At 40.3% G+C, this 15114-nt stretch overlaps 1 protein-coding gene across 6 annotated transcripts in view; it reads left to right on the forward strand.

Moving 5' to 3' along the window:
- Positions 1 to 14601, forward strand: part of Ca-alpha1d (Ca[2+]-channel protein alpha[[1]] subunit D) — a 56411-nt gene extending 41810 nt beyond the window's left edge. For 4 of the 6 annotated variants that reach the window (XM_070671568.1, XM_070671570.1, XM_070671565.1 and 1 more), the window contains 19 exons: positions 3864 to 3916; positions 4122 to 4268; positions 4611 to 4812; positions 5374 to 5643; positions 5769 to 5852; positions 5961 to 6149; positions 6227 to 6329; positions 6526 to 6677; positions 6778 to 7002; positions 7079 to 7283; positions 7358 to 7491; positions 7615 to 7716; positions 7822 to 7923; positions 7992 to 8101; positions 8234 to 8362; positions 9556 to 9917; positions 10228 to 10641; positions 11475 to 11602; positions 11680 to 14601. In XM_070671568.1, the coding sequence (XP_070527669.1) occupies positions 3864 to 3916; positions 4122 to 4268; positions 4611 to 4812; positions 5374 to 5643; positions 5769 to 5852; positions 5961 to 6149; positions 6227 to 6329; positions 6526 to 6677; positions 6778 to 7002; positions 7079 to 7283; positions 7358 to 7491; positions 7615 to 7716; positions 7822 to 7923; positions 7992 to 8101; positions 8234 to 8362; positions 9556 to 9917; positions 10228 to 10641; positions 11475 to 11602; positions 11680 to 12042 (3474 nt within the window). In that variant the 3' untranslated portion in view covers positions 12043 to 14601. Of the gene's footprint in view, positions 1 to 3863; positions 3917 to 4121; positions 4269 to 4610; positions 4813 to 5373; positions 5644 to 5768; positions 5853 to 5960; positions 6150 to 6226; positions 6330 to 6525; positions 6678 to 6777; positions 7003 to 7078; positions 7284 to 7357; positions 7492 to 7614; positions 7717 to 7821; positions 7924 to 7991; positions 8102 to 8233; positions 8363 to 8834; positions 8882 to 9555; positions 9918 to 10227; positions 10642 to 11474; positions 11603 to 11679 lie in introns of all 6 variants that reach the window. The other 2 variants (XM_070671569.1, XM_070671571.1) reach the window with 2 other exon arrangements.
- The last annotated feature ends 513 nt before the right edge of the window (positions 14602 to 15114 follow it).

The raw sequence follows: 15114 nt of genomic DNA on the forward strand, positions 1-15114 counted from the left end.
CCAAGTAAAATTTTTATTGCGATTTCGGATTTATTACTTTTTAAAAATATATTCAGCGCAAAGAATTATTTACTGCTCACGTAAAAATAAGAACACAAGAGCGTTAAATAAGAATGTACCTAAAAAAAAAAAATAATTTATCATTTGCAATATTATAATTATTTAAAGATCTGCCTGCATTTTTGAAACTCAACCTCGAGCAAAGAAAAATATTAATTTATAACATTACTTTCTCGCGGCATTTAAAAGACATAGAAGCATAAAGTTTGCCAAAGTGTATGTCGGAAAAGTCCTCCCTTTTCCCCGTTTAATTTCATCCCAAACCGTACGAGAGAAACCGTATCAGCAGCAAGACACATTTTACAGTATCGAAGCAACTTCGTTGTAAAGCTTAATGTAATAACGTGGCGAATGATATTACACGGACACGTTCCAACGAAGGAAACTTCCTTCCTGAAAGGTTCCTTTTGCTGTTAAATTATCTCCGCCCGGTGCGAGGGATATTTGATTATCTGCGCATATCGATCATTGCGCTGTCGATCATTAATTATCGTGATATCGCGCGCGATCCTGACGGCCCGGAAGGACAAAGAAACGATGACGGATTACCCCACGGGATATATGCATGTGTCTCGTTGCTATCGATGTATCTTCTCTTTCTCTCTGTACTGTGTCTGTCTCCTTTTCTTTTCTTCACGACACCCTTGAGCACGGTAACGCTGTTATTAACAATATAACGCTTTTAACCAAGAAAAACCAGGCGAGATTGTATAATTATATACGTCGACATGCAATATATATTTATATATTTTTTGTATATTTTATTCGTCACACAACCAACGATACGCATATCATATATCGCAATTTCCCTCACCCCCTTCTCCCCCCTCCACCTCGTTTGAGGATAGACACCCTCTCAATCAGGCATGCCAGTTTCGCTGTATGTGAGAATGAAGCTTTAGTCGTAGTGCATGCTGGCCGTCCACGTGCACCGAAACCACGAGTTACACGTGATAACGTGACAGAACGAAGCAACGCTCGGCATTTAACTATAAAAAAAGCATCGGTTAAGTTATGGCGAATTGTACTAATAAATTAAAAAAATTGTTAACAAAGAATTTTTCGTTCATCGATAAGCTCGACAGTTTCGTAGCGACTTGGATCTTTTTTTTTTTTTCATGTGACTTTTATTAATGATGCCTTTTTTATAACGATAATTGTGTTCGCTTCGCTTTGTCACGGCAAGACACCAGTTTTCTCCACGACTCACACGATTTCACGAGGAAGAATAGAGACTGTAAGCTGAACTTAGGGCTTAGATGAAAGATAGACTGTTCGAGCAGCCATAGAGAGATCCACACAGATGTTCGCAAGACAGTGATGTGTGTTTCACAATCGCAAAGTATGAAATAGCACTGAAGTTATTCATGCGAGGCCCGATCGGGGACTCGAGACGCATTAGGTAGCTCACCTTAAATGTACATGCAGAAATTTCCGACGTACTCCCGTATTTTGCGCGAGACTCTCTCTCTCTTTCTTTCTTTCTCTTTCTCTCTCTCTCTCTCTCTCTTTCTTTCTCTCTGTCGTCTTTGCTACATACATTCATATCAACGTGGTGGAAGTGGAATCACATTTGCGACTGCACAATTTCTCGTAAAGATTGTTTAAAACTTGATATTTGGACCAATCGTTCCGTCTTTAAAAAATTGAAAATTTAGGTGAAACTCTAAGTTCCGATTGAAAAAGACTGTCATTCTGCTTCCCCGAGTAACGCTTTTTAATGTAACTAAATAAGTGCTTGCATCACGAAAATGTACTCGCCAACAAGAGTATTTAATAGGGATTACAGTCAGATATTACGTGTTGCATGAAACTTCGGATAACATTTGTTCCGGATGCGAAAACGCGCGAACGGTTTTGGCGCGAGGTGAGGAAGATGCTTGCGACGGTAATCGGATTTACGAGTCGCGAAATTTTCACATTCCCGTCTATCTCGATCGCGAGTATGCGTGCAGCTACATTAATCTAACGAGAAACATATCACGAGTGTCCGGAATCGATTCGATTACTCTTAAATATTTTATTAAATATAAAAATCTAAGAAACAAGTGTTCTTTTTATACATGTCTATTTCGGCAAACCATTTAACTTAAAAAAAAAAAAATATATGTATATATATACATATATATACATATATATACTTATGTGTGTGTGTGTGTGTGTCGCGAATACGATCATAGTGCTGCTTTTGCACGAGCCGAGACACGTACGACGCCTGTGCTTTTTTACTTGCAAGCAATTATGGATTATAAAACGATGGAAGAAGTCAGGAAAAGAATGGACAAGGAGGGGAGGCGATTTGCAAAATCGATTGCGACGAGCCGCTGTCATTGAGGGTGGGAAACGGGGTGGACGTGGTTGCGTTGTTGTTTCAATCTGTTTCGTTATTTTGGCCCGCACTAGTTCCGTGTTACGTAGGTGGCAATTAGTACAATTTGACGCGTCACAGTGACCCATTGTTCGTGCTTTTTTCCCATGTCGTGTCCGAGCCCACGCGAATGCACCATGTCGACGGATAATGGAGCGGTCGCATATGTAGATACGACGATATCGCCGTGAGCGTTGCAGGGCGCGAGTTACGCACGTGCGTTTATAAATTCCGGCACTTCGAACCTTTACGGTGCAATAATAGCGCCCACTGAAAACATCCCTTTTTGGAAAATGACACATTATCTCGAATAAACGACGCTTTAGCGCATATCGGAACTCATGTGAAATTTGACCGATAAATTTATTTTAAAGACACATCAATTATTTCACAATCAGTCCAAATACGTGACCTTTACAAGTCTGTTATATAATTTCAATTCTACATTTTGTATCAATTATCAAAAGAGAAATATAAATCTTAATTTTCTAGCAGTAAATCCTTTCCCTAACGCCATCGGCTTAAGAATTACAAGAGAGACGACTTCGGTACGTCGTTTATGTTTGCTTAAAATTTGATAACGAGCACGGACAAGTTAATTAGCGTAACGGCGGAAATTCGTGATATTAAGGGAGAGTGTTTCCTCGCAAATTATTGCACCGTTCTCGCTCTGTCCACATGGTCGCGACGCAGGCTCCAAGGCGAGGGTGGCGAAGGGACCCATTTCACCGACACCTTTCCCTCAGCGTGCTTATGCACTCGTTGTCAGTGTTCGTTGTACCGTCAAGTACGACAAAACGCTTACTTATTTATCAAACCGTGGTCGCAGAATCATCGAAGGTACCTTCACGCAACGCTCTGTACCTTGTTGTACATATGTATGCACGTGCAGACGGGGAATGTTTCTTTTTTTTTTTCCTCCATACCACGTTTATGCCTCACGTTAACACTCTCTTACTTTGCTCGATCACGTCTCGTTGTTGCTGCCGCTGAATAAAAAAAAAAAAAAGAAAAAATGCTACCGCAAGAATGGCCGATTCATAACCGATGTGTAACCCCGTCATGCTGGTGATTTTTGAGATTTTTAATTTCAACGCGAAGGGCTCAGTTAATATCGAGAGGCTCACCGAGGCCTTTCGGCAAAAACCGATTGCATTACCTACCGCGTAATATTAATTAAACATTTAAAGTACGCGGTAATTTACGTATCGGGCTTCTAATTATATTTCGCGATTAATTTGTAATAACAGATCGCTCGATGCGCGCGTCAACTATTTGCGCAGAGTAATCGTTTTAGCCTAATGAACGGCATTAAATTGAATTTCAAGAACGCTAGCGTGTCGTCCGCAGCTTTAACATGTTACGTAAATTCTAATCCCGTATTAACGGTCACGTAAACGGCGATCGAAATTAATGGACTTTTTAAATTGTGTAGGGCAAGTTTTTCTTTTGCAACGATGCGTCGAAAATGCTGGAGAGCGAATGCCAGTAAGTTCTGTTCACGTTAATGGTTATAAAATAAATTTCGATTGATTGTTATAATTAGATTTTGATTTTGTTATAATACATTAATTGTTATAATATAATTAAATTATAATATTAAATTTAAGAAAACGTGCGACGTACAAAATTATTAAATATCTTTGAAAATTAATTGTCAGTGAAACATGGTGCAAAAATCTTTTCTTTTTAGGGGTACTTATTTGGAATTCGAAGATAATAATATTAACAGGCCGGTCGTGAAACAGAGAATATGGGAACAGCATCATTTTCATTTCGATAACGTCGCAAAGGCGATGCTGACGCTTTTTACAGTCTCGACTTTCGAAGGCTGGCCGTCGTAAGTATATCTTTCGTTTCAAAGAACATTGTTCTTCCGATTTCCATCGGAAAGCATTAAACGCAGTATAAAAGTGTACGCAAACTCTTCTTTTCCAGTAATCTCAATGTCGATGCAAACAAAGTTTCTATTAAAAATTAATTTTTTAATATTTTTTCTTCTTTGTTACTTTACTGATTTTTGATTTGTTATTCTTTGTGTCGACATGTATTCTATTTTTTGTACGTTATCTTGATAAATGCGTAATGTTGATAAAAATATTTAAAAAGCGGCTGAATAAGTACTGCAGTTTCAAATGTAAGATGTAAGAAAGCTAACGTTGTCTCTCGTGTCTGCTGACAGACTACTAGAGTGGTCAATCGATTCGAACAAAGAAAATCATGGACCAATTCATAATTTTCGACCGATAGTGGCCGCCTACTACATTATCTACATTATTATAATCGCGTTCTTCATGGTGAACATCTTCGTCGGTTTCGTTATCGTCACCTTCCAGAACGAGGGCGAACAAGAGTACAAAAACTGCGAGCTCGATAAAAATCAGGTGACCCGAGTTTAATTTCATTACAATTGCCCCGAGTGGAAATTCGTCTATCTATTCCGAGTTTCGTTTCTGATATCCGTTTATTACTCGTTAATGGCTCGTTAAAAAAACTAGATATCTAAACGTTTTTCACCGCGTACTAGTCGTATAGACATAGACAGTATATGTTGTGTGTTGATTTTACGCAATGTTCGACTGCCGAATTCGCCGGGCAAACCGGTTCTCGCCGCCCGCGCGTCCTCCACCTTGCGAACTTCGAGCGCAAGGTGCTGGCCAGATGTAAACACACGCACGTGCTCACACTACCGGTCAGACGGTCAGCCCGGTGAATTCGGCAGTCGAGCTTTGCGTAAGGTCAGAACACAACAGTAGACTAGCACGCGGCGAGAAACGTTTAGATATCTTTGCTTTTCTAGCTCGTTATCAGCTGAGATAATGAGCGTTACATTTCTGGCTGAGTGCTGGACAGTTTTGCTAGGCAGGTAGACTCAATTTCCACTCGGATATTTTGAGATCACTCGAGGATCTTATTATTAATTTTTTTTTTTTCTTTTTCTGCAGAGAAATTGCATCGAGTTCGCGCTGAAAGCCAAGCCAGTGCGTCGATATATACCGAAGCATCGAATACAGTACAAAGTCTGGTGGTTCGTCACCTCTCAGCCGTTCGAGTACACGATATTCACGCTGATTATGATCAACACCGTGACGCTCGCGATGAAATTTTATCGGCAGCCGGATCTCTACACGGAAATCTTGGACGTTCTCAACATGATCTTCACCGCCGTTTTCGCCCTCGAGTTTGTGTTCAAGCTGGCTGCATTTCGATTTAAGGTGCGAGCTCGCCGTCTAGCGATTCTATCGGGTTTTTATTATATTTTATTTGCAACGTGTATTAATTTCAATTTAAACTTTAATTTTTACCTCGTGTATTATGTGGGCACGTTATTGACTTGCAGAATTACTTCGGCGATGCGTGGAACGTATTCGACTTTATTATCGTGCTCGGAAGTTTCATCGATATCGTTTATTCAGAAGTTAACGTGAGTATCCGTTGCGCTCGACTTTGATCGAGTATCCGAGGTAATATTCGTGATTACATATAAAAGGTAAAAGTAAAACTTACCAAACACATTTTGTCATCCTTGCAGCCTGGATCCTCTATCATTTCCATCAATTTCTTCAGGCTGTTTCGCGTAATGAGATTGGTCAAATTACTGAGCAGAGGGGAGGGTATTCGAACACTTTTGTGGACGTTTATCAAGTCCTTTCAGGCTCTGCCTTACGTCGCTCTTCTCATTATAATGCTCTTTTTTATTTACGCTGTGATAGGCATGCAGGTAAGTTGTATCGATCGGTTAAAAAAACGTGTTTGAAATACGTAAGCGATATTGATTCGAATAAACTTCTCTTTCAGGTCTTTGGGAAGATCGCGATAGACGACACGACGGATATAAACCGTAATAATAATTTCCAGTCCTTCCCACAAGCCGTCTTGATTCTATTTAGATCGGCGACAGGTAATGTATTTTACTTGGCTCAAAATATTGGAGAAGATAACAGGATTACGACTAAAATCTTTAAATTAATTTTTGCTCAGCAATAAATCAGTACACGATTTTCTCGATGAAAGTAATAGGATATTTATTTGTAAAATAATTATTCATTAATGCTAAGCGAATAAAAAAATAATCGTCCAAATGTTTATAATCGTAGGTGAGGGATGGCAAGAAATAATGATGGCTTGCTCGTTCCAACCCGGGAACGTTAAATGTGACTCGAAAAGCGATGAAACCGATAAAGAAAGCTGCGGGTCGGATATGGCATTTCCCTACTTTATATCTTTCTACGTGCTCTGTTCGTTTCTCGTAAGTACGGATTTTATTTCGATAATTTTCCAATTTGCACTAATTTTATTTTATTTAAATCTTTAATAAATTGTCTAAGCATAATATGCATATTTCACAGATCATAAACCTCTTTGTCGCCGTTATCATGGATAATTTTGATTATCTGACGAGAGATTGGTCGATTCTCGGACCGCACCACTTGGACGAGTTTATTCGTCTGTGGTCAGAGTACGATCCCGATGCTAAGGGACGGATTAAACATCTAGATGTGGTAACGTTGCTGAGGAAAATATCGCCGCCTCTGGGTTTTGGAAAATTATGTCCCCATAGAGTGGCTTGCAAGGTATTATATATTATATAATATTGTATAATCAAAGGTAAAATGAACGAAATTGTTATAATGTATTTAAAAATTTCAGAGACTCGTTTCGATGAACATGCCGCTGAACAGCGACGGCACGGTATTGTTCAACGCAACTTTATTCGCCGTCGTAAGGACATCGTTGAGGATTAAAACAGAGGGCAACATCGACGACGCGAATTCCGAACTCAGGGCAGTGATCAAGAAGATCTGGAAGAGGACCAGCCCGAGACTTCTGGACCAAGTTGTACCGCCACCCGGAGGTAAGCGTCTTCTCATAAATAAAACTTGTTTTCCTTCGCGAAATTAAATTTACTCTTCGAATCGATCTCCGTAGTCGACGACGAGGTGACGGTCGGCAAATTTTACGCGACGTTCCTCATCCAAGACTACTTCCGTCGATTCAAGAAACGCAAAGAACAGGAAATGAAGGACGGCGACAGGGATTGTCACAACACTGTAACTCTTCAAGTGAGTTTTCTTTCTTAAGTAGAAAAAAAATTGTGTTGAAACAATATACTATCGGAATTTAAGATTATAATATACTTGGGTATTCTATACATATATGTATAACGTTGCAATTTGATTTAAAAGGCTGGGCTGAGAACGTTGCACGAAGCTGGCCCCGAATTAAAACGCGCAATTTCTGGTAATTTAGAAGAACTTCTCGACGACAATCCGGAACCCATGCACAGGGTAAGATAAGTGATCGTCATATTTTAAACTCCAAAAGACTTATAATATAATAATAATTTTTACAACATATTACATATATGTATAATAATTATTTAATATCTCCAGAGAAACCACTCACTCTTTGGCAGCGTGTGGTCCAGCATGCGAAAAGGACACCACGGCTTCCACAGAGCGAAATCGTTAAAGGTCAATTCTGCCACTGCGAAGGTACGTAACGTTTTAACATGGAATCTCGACCTATCGACTGTGTTTTTAATCGAAAGCTCTCTTTACAGGCTTCCCCGACCAATTCCATAGATTTTCTACCCTATGCCTCATTAAGAAGAACTGCCGTCGCAGATGTCACCAAACAAATCGCTCATCAACTTGTGCCAAATGTAGCGGGGTAATTATCTCTTAATAATTTTATCGATAAACTACAGCGCGTTAAAGACAAAAATAAAGACTAATTTCTTAACAACTTAATTAATAGGGTTAATTATTAATTATATACTAATGCGTAAAAAAATTATTGCAGTGGTCTAAGCGACGGCGCGATGAATCAGTATGGAACTGATTTGCGACTGACGGGCGCCGAAGAGAACATCCCTTTGCGACCGCTCGCTGTTTTCGGCAATCCGGCGCAACAGTCTTACAAAGTGGTCGAGTAAGTACAGAACGCGTACAGAGCGAGCGAGCGAACGAACGAACGATAATTACAGTGTCCAGTTTTCGTTAGACTATCATGTCTCATCCGTGTGTAATCGATAGCGACTATTTTTCGTACAAGGATCTTATTTATTTCTTTTTTTTTTCTCGGTATAACATCAGTGCATGTAGAACGCTCATTGTTTTTATTTTTTTAATTGGCTCGTTATATCCCGTAAAATAATTTTCGAAATTAAATGTTAAGAAAGCTATATATCGTTTTTATTTTATTATTCTTTTTTTTAATACATACGTGCACATGAAATAATTTAAAAAAAATTAGAAAAGCGACTCTTAATCCTTCGATAATTGTATGTCACTTGAGCTGATTTTTTCGCACTCTTGACAAGTTGCCTCTTAGATTTGCCGGGTTGATTTGTAACGTCTCTCATTATCCCTTTCGTTTTCTGTTTACTATCGTACCATTTCAGTGGATCGGGTAGGGATAACTTTCTCCTCCATCCCAATAGCGAACATGGTAAGATAAGTTAGGGCGATCAGTAGCTGGCTTTCCAATTTTTTTTTATTAATTAATTCGCATTGCTTGCTCTGCGCGAACTGCATGTATCTCTAACTAATCACGCCTCGAGAATCTCGTTTAACTTACGCTTTCACAAGAAATCAAATATGAGGTTCACATATGCGTATAGAAACTAGTTAAACGAGAACGGATTTGCAAAGGCGTGGGCCGCAAAAACAGTATGCGTTTGGATCCTACGCGTGATAACTTATGCCCGGCTGATCGCATGTTGTTTGTACTACTACTATTTGTAGATTAACGCTATACATTAACAATAATGCCTGTTGCGCGCTTTCAAATGCCTCGACAAAAATCCAAATTCACAAGCAATATCAACGTAAATTAAAACTTCCTTTAAAATATTACTTATTTTCCAAATTATTTTCAATTAAATCGAGTATCATATCAAGATGGTTCATGAAAAGGAATTTTTAATAATTAAATTCGTTAGAAAATATATAAAGGAAACAATAAAAAGAGCCAAAATGCGAAGAAGGGACAAAGGCGTTCCGAGGCTTTCGGGGGTGCGCGTATTTGCAAAGTGTTTATGCATTAACGTACTAAGAACGGCCGTTGTGCTTTTTTTTTTTCCTCCTTCCGCCGTCCTACCTCGCGTGTTGACGCTCGTGCAGTCTTCAAGACGGAATCGAGCGGCAGTTGACGCCACCGACGCCTCCGCCGCGACGGAATCCACCGTCCACGTCTACCGACACCCCGAGCACCGACACCGTCGTGCACACCCCCGTCGCTGCAGCGGCAGCAACGGCAGCGACGACAGCCACCGCAGCCACCGCAGCAGCATCCGCGGCGGCCAGCACGACGAACGGGTCGAGCGTCGCGACGACGACGATCACCGCGTCGTGCACCACGAGCGCGAACACCTCGACTACCGCGACAAGCTCAAGCCCAGCTTCCTCGTCAAACGGAACGAACTGTTATTATACCTACGCGTCGCGGGGCTGCTGCGTCGATTGCGCAGTCTGGAGCAACCACGGTACGGGATTTTCGGCGTCAATCGGCCGTAAAGATTGTTGTGCTGGCGTTGAGAAAAAAATCGTCGAAGCTATCCGCATACAGAAACGAATCGCAAAAAGATAAAAAAAATTGGAAAATGTATGAAACATCAAATGAATGAAATCTGTAAAGTTGTAGAGAGATGCCGTTTCGGCTTAATTTTCGTTACGTTATCTTTCTGTTAAACTTATCGCGTTCGCCAGCATAATAAGATTAATTGAAATCGCGTGAAATAGGCGCGAATAAGCTTGTGCCCTACTGATAAAACGTCCCCGTGTCCTCGCACGCAGCCCTAGATGACTGCGACGATGAGGATACGTCAACTGGAAGCGGATCGAGCGATTCCGCCAGGTGGAACCCGCACTCGGAGGGTGGCATGGCACGGTGCACGACGGCGAAACCCCATGTCACCGTGTTGGGCGGCCGGTCGAAGCGCCGGTCCAAGGGTCGTCGCGACGCTGCGACTGCCGGCGGCAAGTCGGCTCCGGCGAGCTTCCGATCGCGAGATACCGCCGAAACGGCGGAATCCGCGACCGGTGCGGCCACGTCGTCGAGCTCCGGCACGCGCACCGTCGCCAACGGCCTTAAAATGGCACAAAACCAAGCGATTGCCGTGGCCGGCTTTCTCGCCGACGTCGATTCGCGACAATGGCGCGTCTGTGCCTCCTGTTTGTCACACCGGGCGTCGTCCTACCACGGCAGAGGTGACTAGAGCACGCGATCTGAATCCTTTGCGATCGTTATTGGATAATATTCTGATTAATACGGAATAAAAATATTTAACATTTCATAAAGATTTAAAAGCTTGATCGCAAAGGATTGATATTATGTTAATAAAATACTCCGATGCACACTTGAACCTGATCGACAGATCTTTCGTTATTATGTTAAAATTTTTATCAAATTAATTTTATTTTATTATATAATTTGATAACTTTTTCTATAATTTTTTTCACGAGTTAAAAAATAGTGTTTTTCTCGAGGCACAAAATTAATATACAAGTTTTATTCTTAATTAAGAAAAATTAATTTAGTAACAATTTTTATTCAATGTAATAATTGAATAATTAATAATTTTATCGAATGAAAATCGAGTAAGCCTAGCACGTAAAATCTGTTTATCAAATCAAGCAATTTGATACATAAAATACGATCGCTTTTCATTCGAACAAACCTCTGCACGATAAAAGCACCCGAAGGAAATCAGCACAAAAAAAAAAAAAAAAGAACATACGAAGAGAGACGGTGGACATAAAGTAAAGCGTTGCTCAGGTGGTCAACCGCTGCTCGAAGCACGCGCTTCTATCAGCTTTCGAACTAACATCCTAACAGTCTTGCCCTCTTTATGCTTCACTCTTAACTGCAATTCGATATCTAACACTAATCTCGCGAAGCTTGAGAAAAAGTACTCGTATGTCACTGAATCAGTTTGTGTACGCTATGCTTGCTAATGTAAAAGTCAAAAAGCAAATCGAAAGCAATAAGGAGGCAGGGCGTGATTCGAGCTAACACTCTGACGCCTCTCCTCGTTCGTCAGTGTCCTGGGCCAGAGAGAGTAACGGAAGCGTCGGCGCAGAGCGCCTGTCCCACAGTATGCCTGGAAGCCCCGCGGATCGAAAGCCGAACTTTGAGGTCATCGGAAGTGCGGAGAGTCTCGTCGGTCGGGTGAGTTTCAATATAAATGGTAATTTCGAAAGGGGAATAATTTGAAACGTTAAAATGACGAATCGATCGCTGTACAGGTCCTAGTGGAGCAAGGATTGGGCAAGTTCTGCGACCCGGACTTCGTACGGTACACGTCCCGCGAGATGCAGGAGGCTCTGGACATGACTCGCGAGGAGATGGACCAGGCCGCTCATCAACTGCTCCTGCAGGAGCGACGCGGCCAGCCGCTGACCTACCAGCTGCAGCAGGGCGCGGATCAGCAACAGTTGCAACCGTGGACCGGTCAGCAGCAGGCCACGACTGGTATCGGTTATCAGCCGTTGCAAGAGCAGCCGCCGAGTCAGCCGGTCTATCGTCCGCTGCACTCTTCCAGCTACCGTCGCGGTAGCCGACAGCAGCAGCAACAACAGCAACAACAACAGCGACAGCCGCCGTCCTAGCAGGGCGAGAAGCTCACCGCGACGCGAACATCGTCCACGTAGCCCAAAAGCTCCTACTCCCTCTCGTCGGGAGTAGTCACCGAAGGACAGGGATCGTCAGTTAACATGAAGTAACTACGAAAAATCACAGACCTTTAACGGGATCTGAATTGATCGCACGAGTTTGGTGGATTTCAGACCACGCAGGGTTCCGATCGACGTTGTTGTTGTTGTTGTTATTGTTGCTCGAGAAGCACGAAAAAAAAAAACGTTAAGAGGACTTAATAAACTGTTCCGAGTATGTCTGGTTGTAGTTAGGTACGAATTGAGATATGCCACTCGAGAGACAAAAATGCTGGCTTAGTTTTAAAAGAGGGAGAACAGAGCGACGTCGCGACGATGAGCGATCGCTCGAGTTGTCCATCCCGCGATGGACACCGTTGACGCGTATTTTCATTCGAGTAAGTATTTTCTATCCAAGCGCGGGTGTTCATCCGGCACTTTTTAGTCACAAGAGCCGCTTAAGAATCCTAACTCGGCGTGGAAATTTTCACGAGACGAGATACGTGCGAGTTACGATCGAGCGGGGGCAAATTGCTGTTCGTTTAGGCACAAAAATATTGTAGACTTTTAAGATGTATTTTCGTCGCGACAGAGAATCACAATGATCAGGAGTCGCGGCGCGGAACTTCATTTTTAAACGTCGAACGATCGCGAGATCAAAATCGACGGAGCACTCCAGAACCTGGGCTCCCGACGGAATTGAGTTCACGTCTAGAAATTTTCTAGAGATTTGCTATTGTTCTTGTTTAACTTTGATCTCCGTTTTTCTTTTATTCAACCCGCCCCGATCGAGGGCGATACAATGTAGGTACTCCATGTAGAAAATAGATGAATTAAGAAAAGAAAAAAAAAATTGTAATTACAAAATTGTAAGTTCCTTATTGTGTTATAGATTGAAAAATTATGAAATAACATTTAGTTTATATTTTAAAATTTAATATTAGAAAGCAATTAATTAAAAATTTAGAACGTAAACTCCATGCGGTATCGGTATTAAAAAAAATTTTTAGAAATACGTAAAATTGAACTGTTAAAACATTTTTTTCTTTTTCTTTTCAGAAATTAAATTTTATAAAAATATATATCCTCCAATTATCATTTCTTAATTCGTCTATTTTTACAGTAATCTAATATTTTATTTTACAAGATTTATCATCTACTTTAACTCTTTACGACGCTTTATAGAACGTTTATTATTACCTTGTAAGATTAGTCTGGCGTGATAACTTTTTATCAACTCACCACAATTTTCTATTGGACTTTAAAAATTATCTTTTATACAGACAAACGAGTCACACGAAGAAGTTGGATGAAAAAAAAAATGCTTAAATAAAAAACTTGGGTCGTAAAGAGATAAAGGAGGATAAAAGATACGTCGGCGGATGATCGCTTATTGTTCTCATTATTGATTACTCTCTTTGTCCTTATTCCGATGATTACCGGTTACTAGCAAGATAATTGCAACTCATAATTCATACGTATATAAATTTTAGACGAGATAACAAGTGCCTAAGTATCTGTAACTTCTTTCGGACCAGAGAAAGACTTTTATCAACTTAGACAAAGTAAAACAACTATTATTGCGAATTATTATTGCGCGACGAGAGAGAGCTGCGAGTGTGTTGTACACTTCTGACGACATGTTGTGACGATATATAGATATTACTATTCGTATTTGTAACTGTGTACATACATAACACCGTTGCGCGCGTATATTTCCGCGGATATGCGTGAGGATGAATGGCCAATAAAATTAGCGCTGCGAGAGATTCGAGATTATTATATTAATATACATATATATACATAAATATATATTATATCTCTAGATGGCAATCTCTATACAAACGAGAATAAGAGGCGGAGGCGTAATGGAATAAGTAAATGAAGGCGTACGCGGATTTTCTTCCTCTTGGAGACACAGTCGCGCGATATATAGTTTTTATTGTGTAAAATGTAAACTGAATGTGACGATGATCGAACATGCAACGATCTGAATCACGAATCTCTTTACTCTCTCTCCCTCTCTCTGTCTTTCTCTCCTATTTCAACCCACAATTACATTCACTCAAGCATGCTCAACAGTACAGAGAGCTTTATAAAGAGCCACTTCATAGATATTCCCGATAGTTTCATCGTCGGGGTATGCGCGCCGCTTACAAGAGATTTACCGGCAATTTTTAATAACGGAGAGCTAAGCGAAGTTTCACGTCGAATCAGCTTGACCTCGAAAATATTCTGTTGTAAATGTTGGTGTAAATTACAGAGACTATGGGTCCGTAAACACGACCATAAGTAGCGACAGAATTTTATATGCTCTGTAAGATAATATAAAAAACGCCGTCTGTTCCTCTCGTCTCTCGCAGACAGAAGAGATACAAAAGAAACAGAAAAAATAAATAATAATAATTAAAAAAAAGTAAATGGAGCGCTACACGGTCCAGAACCACTAATGTTTAAAAATCCGAAGTCTGTTTATATCTTATGATGTCTGAATAAAAATTGTCATAGCAATTAAAACCCCGTGCAATCGATCTTTTTAAATATATAGCTAGTTTGTAATTTTTTAATTAAATTTATAACTGCATTTTTTTGAAATTTTTGCGCGATTTTTGTTGTGATTAAGTATGTGAATAATTATATTAATTTTAATCTTTCGTCTTCTTTATCAAAGATATACACGTGATACGTTTGAACAGTTAAAATAGATATTAATTGGTAGTTCTAGTGCGAGTAAAGATTCTAGGAAGAGAAAAGATATCGACGTTGGATTCTTCAATACGATCATCTGACGATTAAATGGTGAAACTAATAAAAATCGAACAGATTATTCGCGATTTTAAACTTGGAAAAAAAAAGAAAAAAGAAAAACTGCTTGCGAGATGGACGCGGCTTCGTTTATGCGCAATAGAATAGTTAATTTTTCAACGTTCTAATAATAATCTCTGTTAACGGCTATCATTTTATATGGTTTTACAATAGAACAAAATTTACAACGAAACGCGTCGAGTTCTGTTTACGATAACCAATAAT

This window comes from Cardiocondyla obscurior, linkage group LG23, assembly GCF_019399895.1.
Source record: "Cardiocondyla obscurior isolate alpha-2009 linkage group LG23, Cobs3.1, whole genome shotgun sequence".
Taxonomy (NCBI): Eukaryota; Metazoa; Arthropoda; class Insecta; order Hymenoptera; family Formicidae; genus Cardiocondyla; species Cardiocondyla obscurior.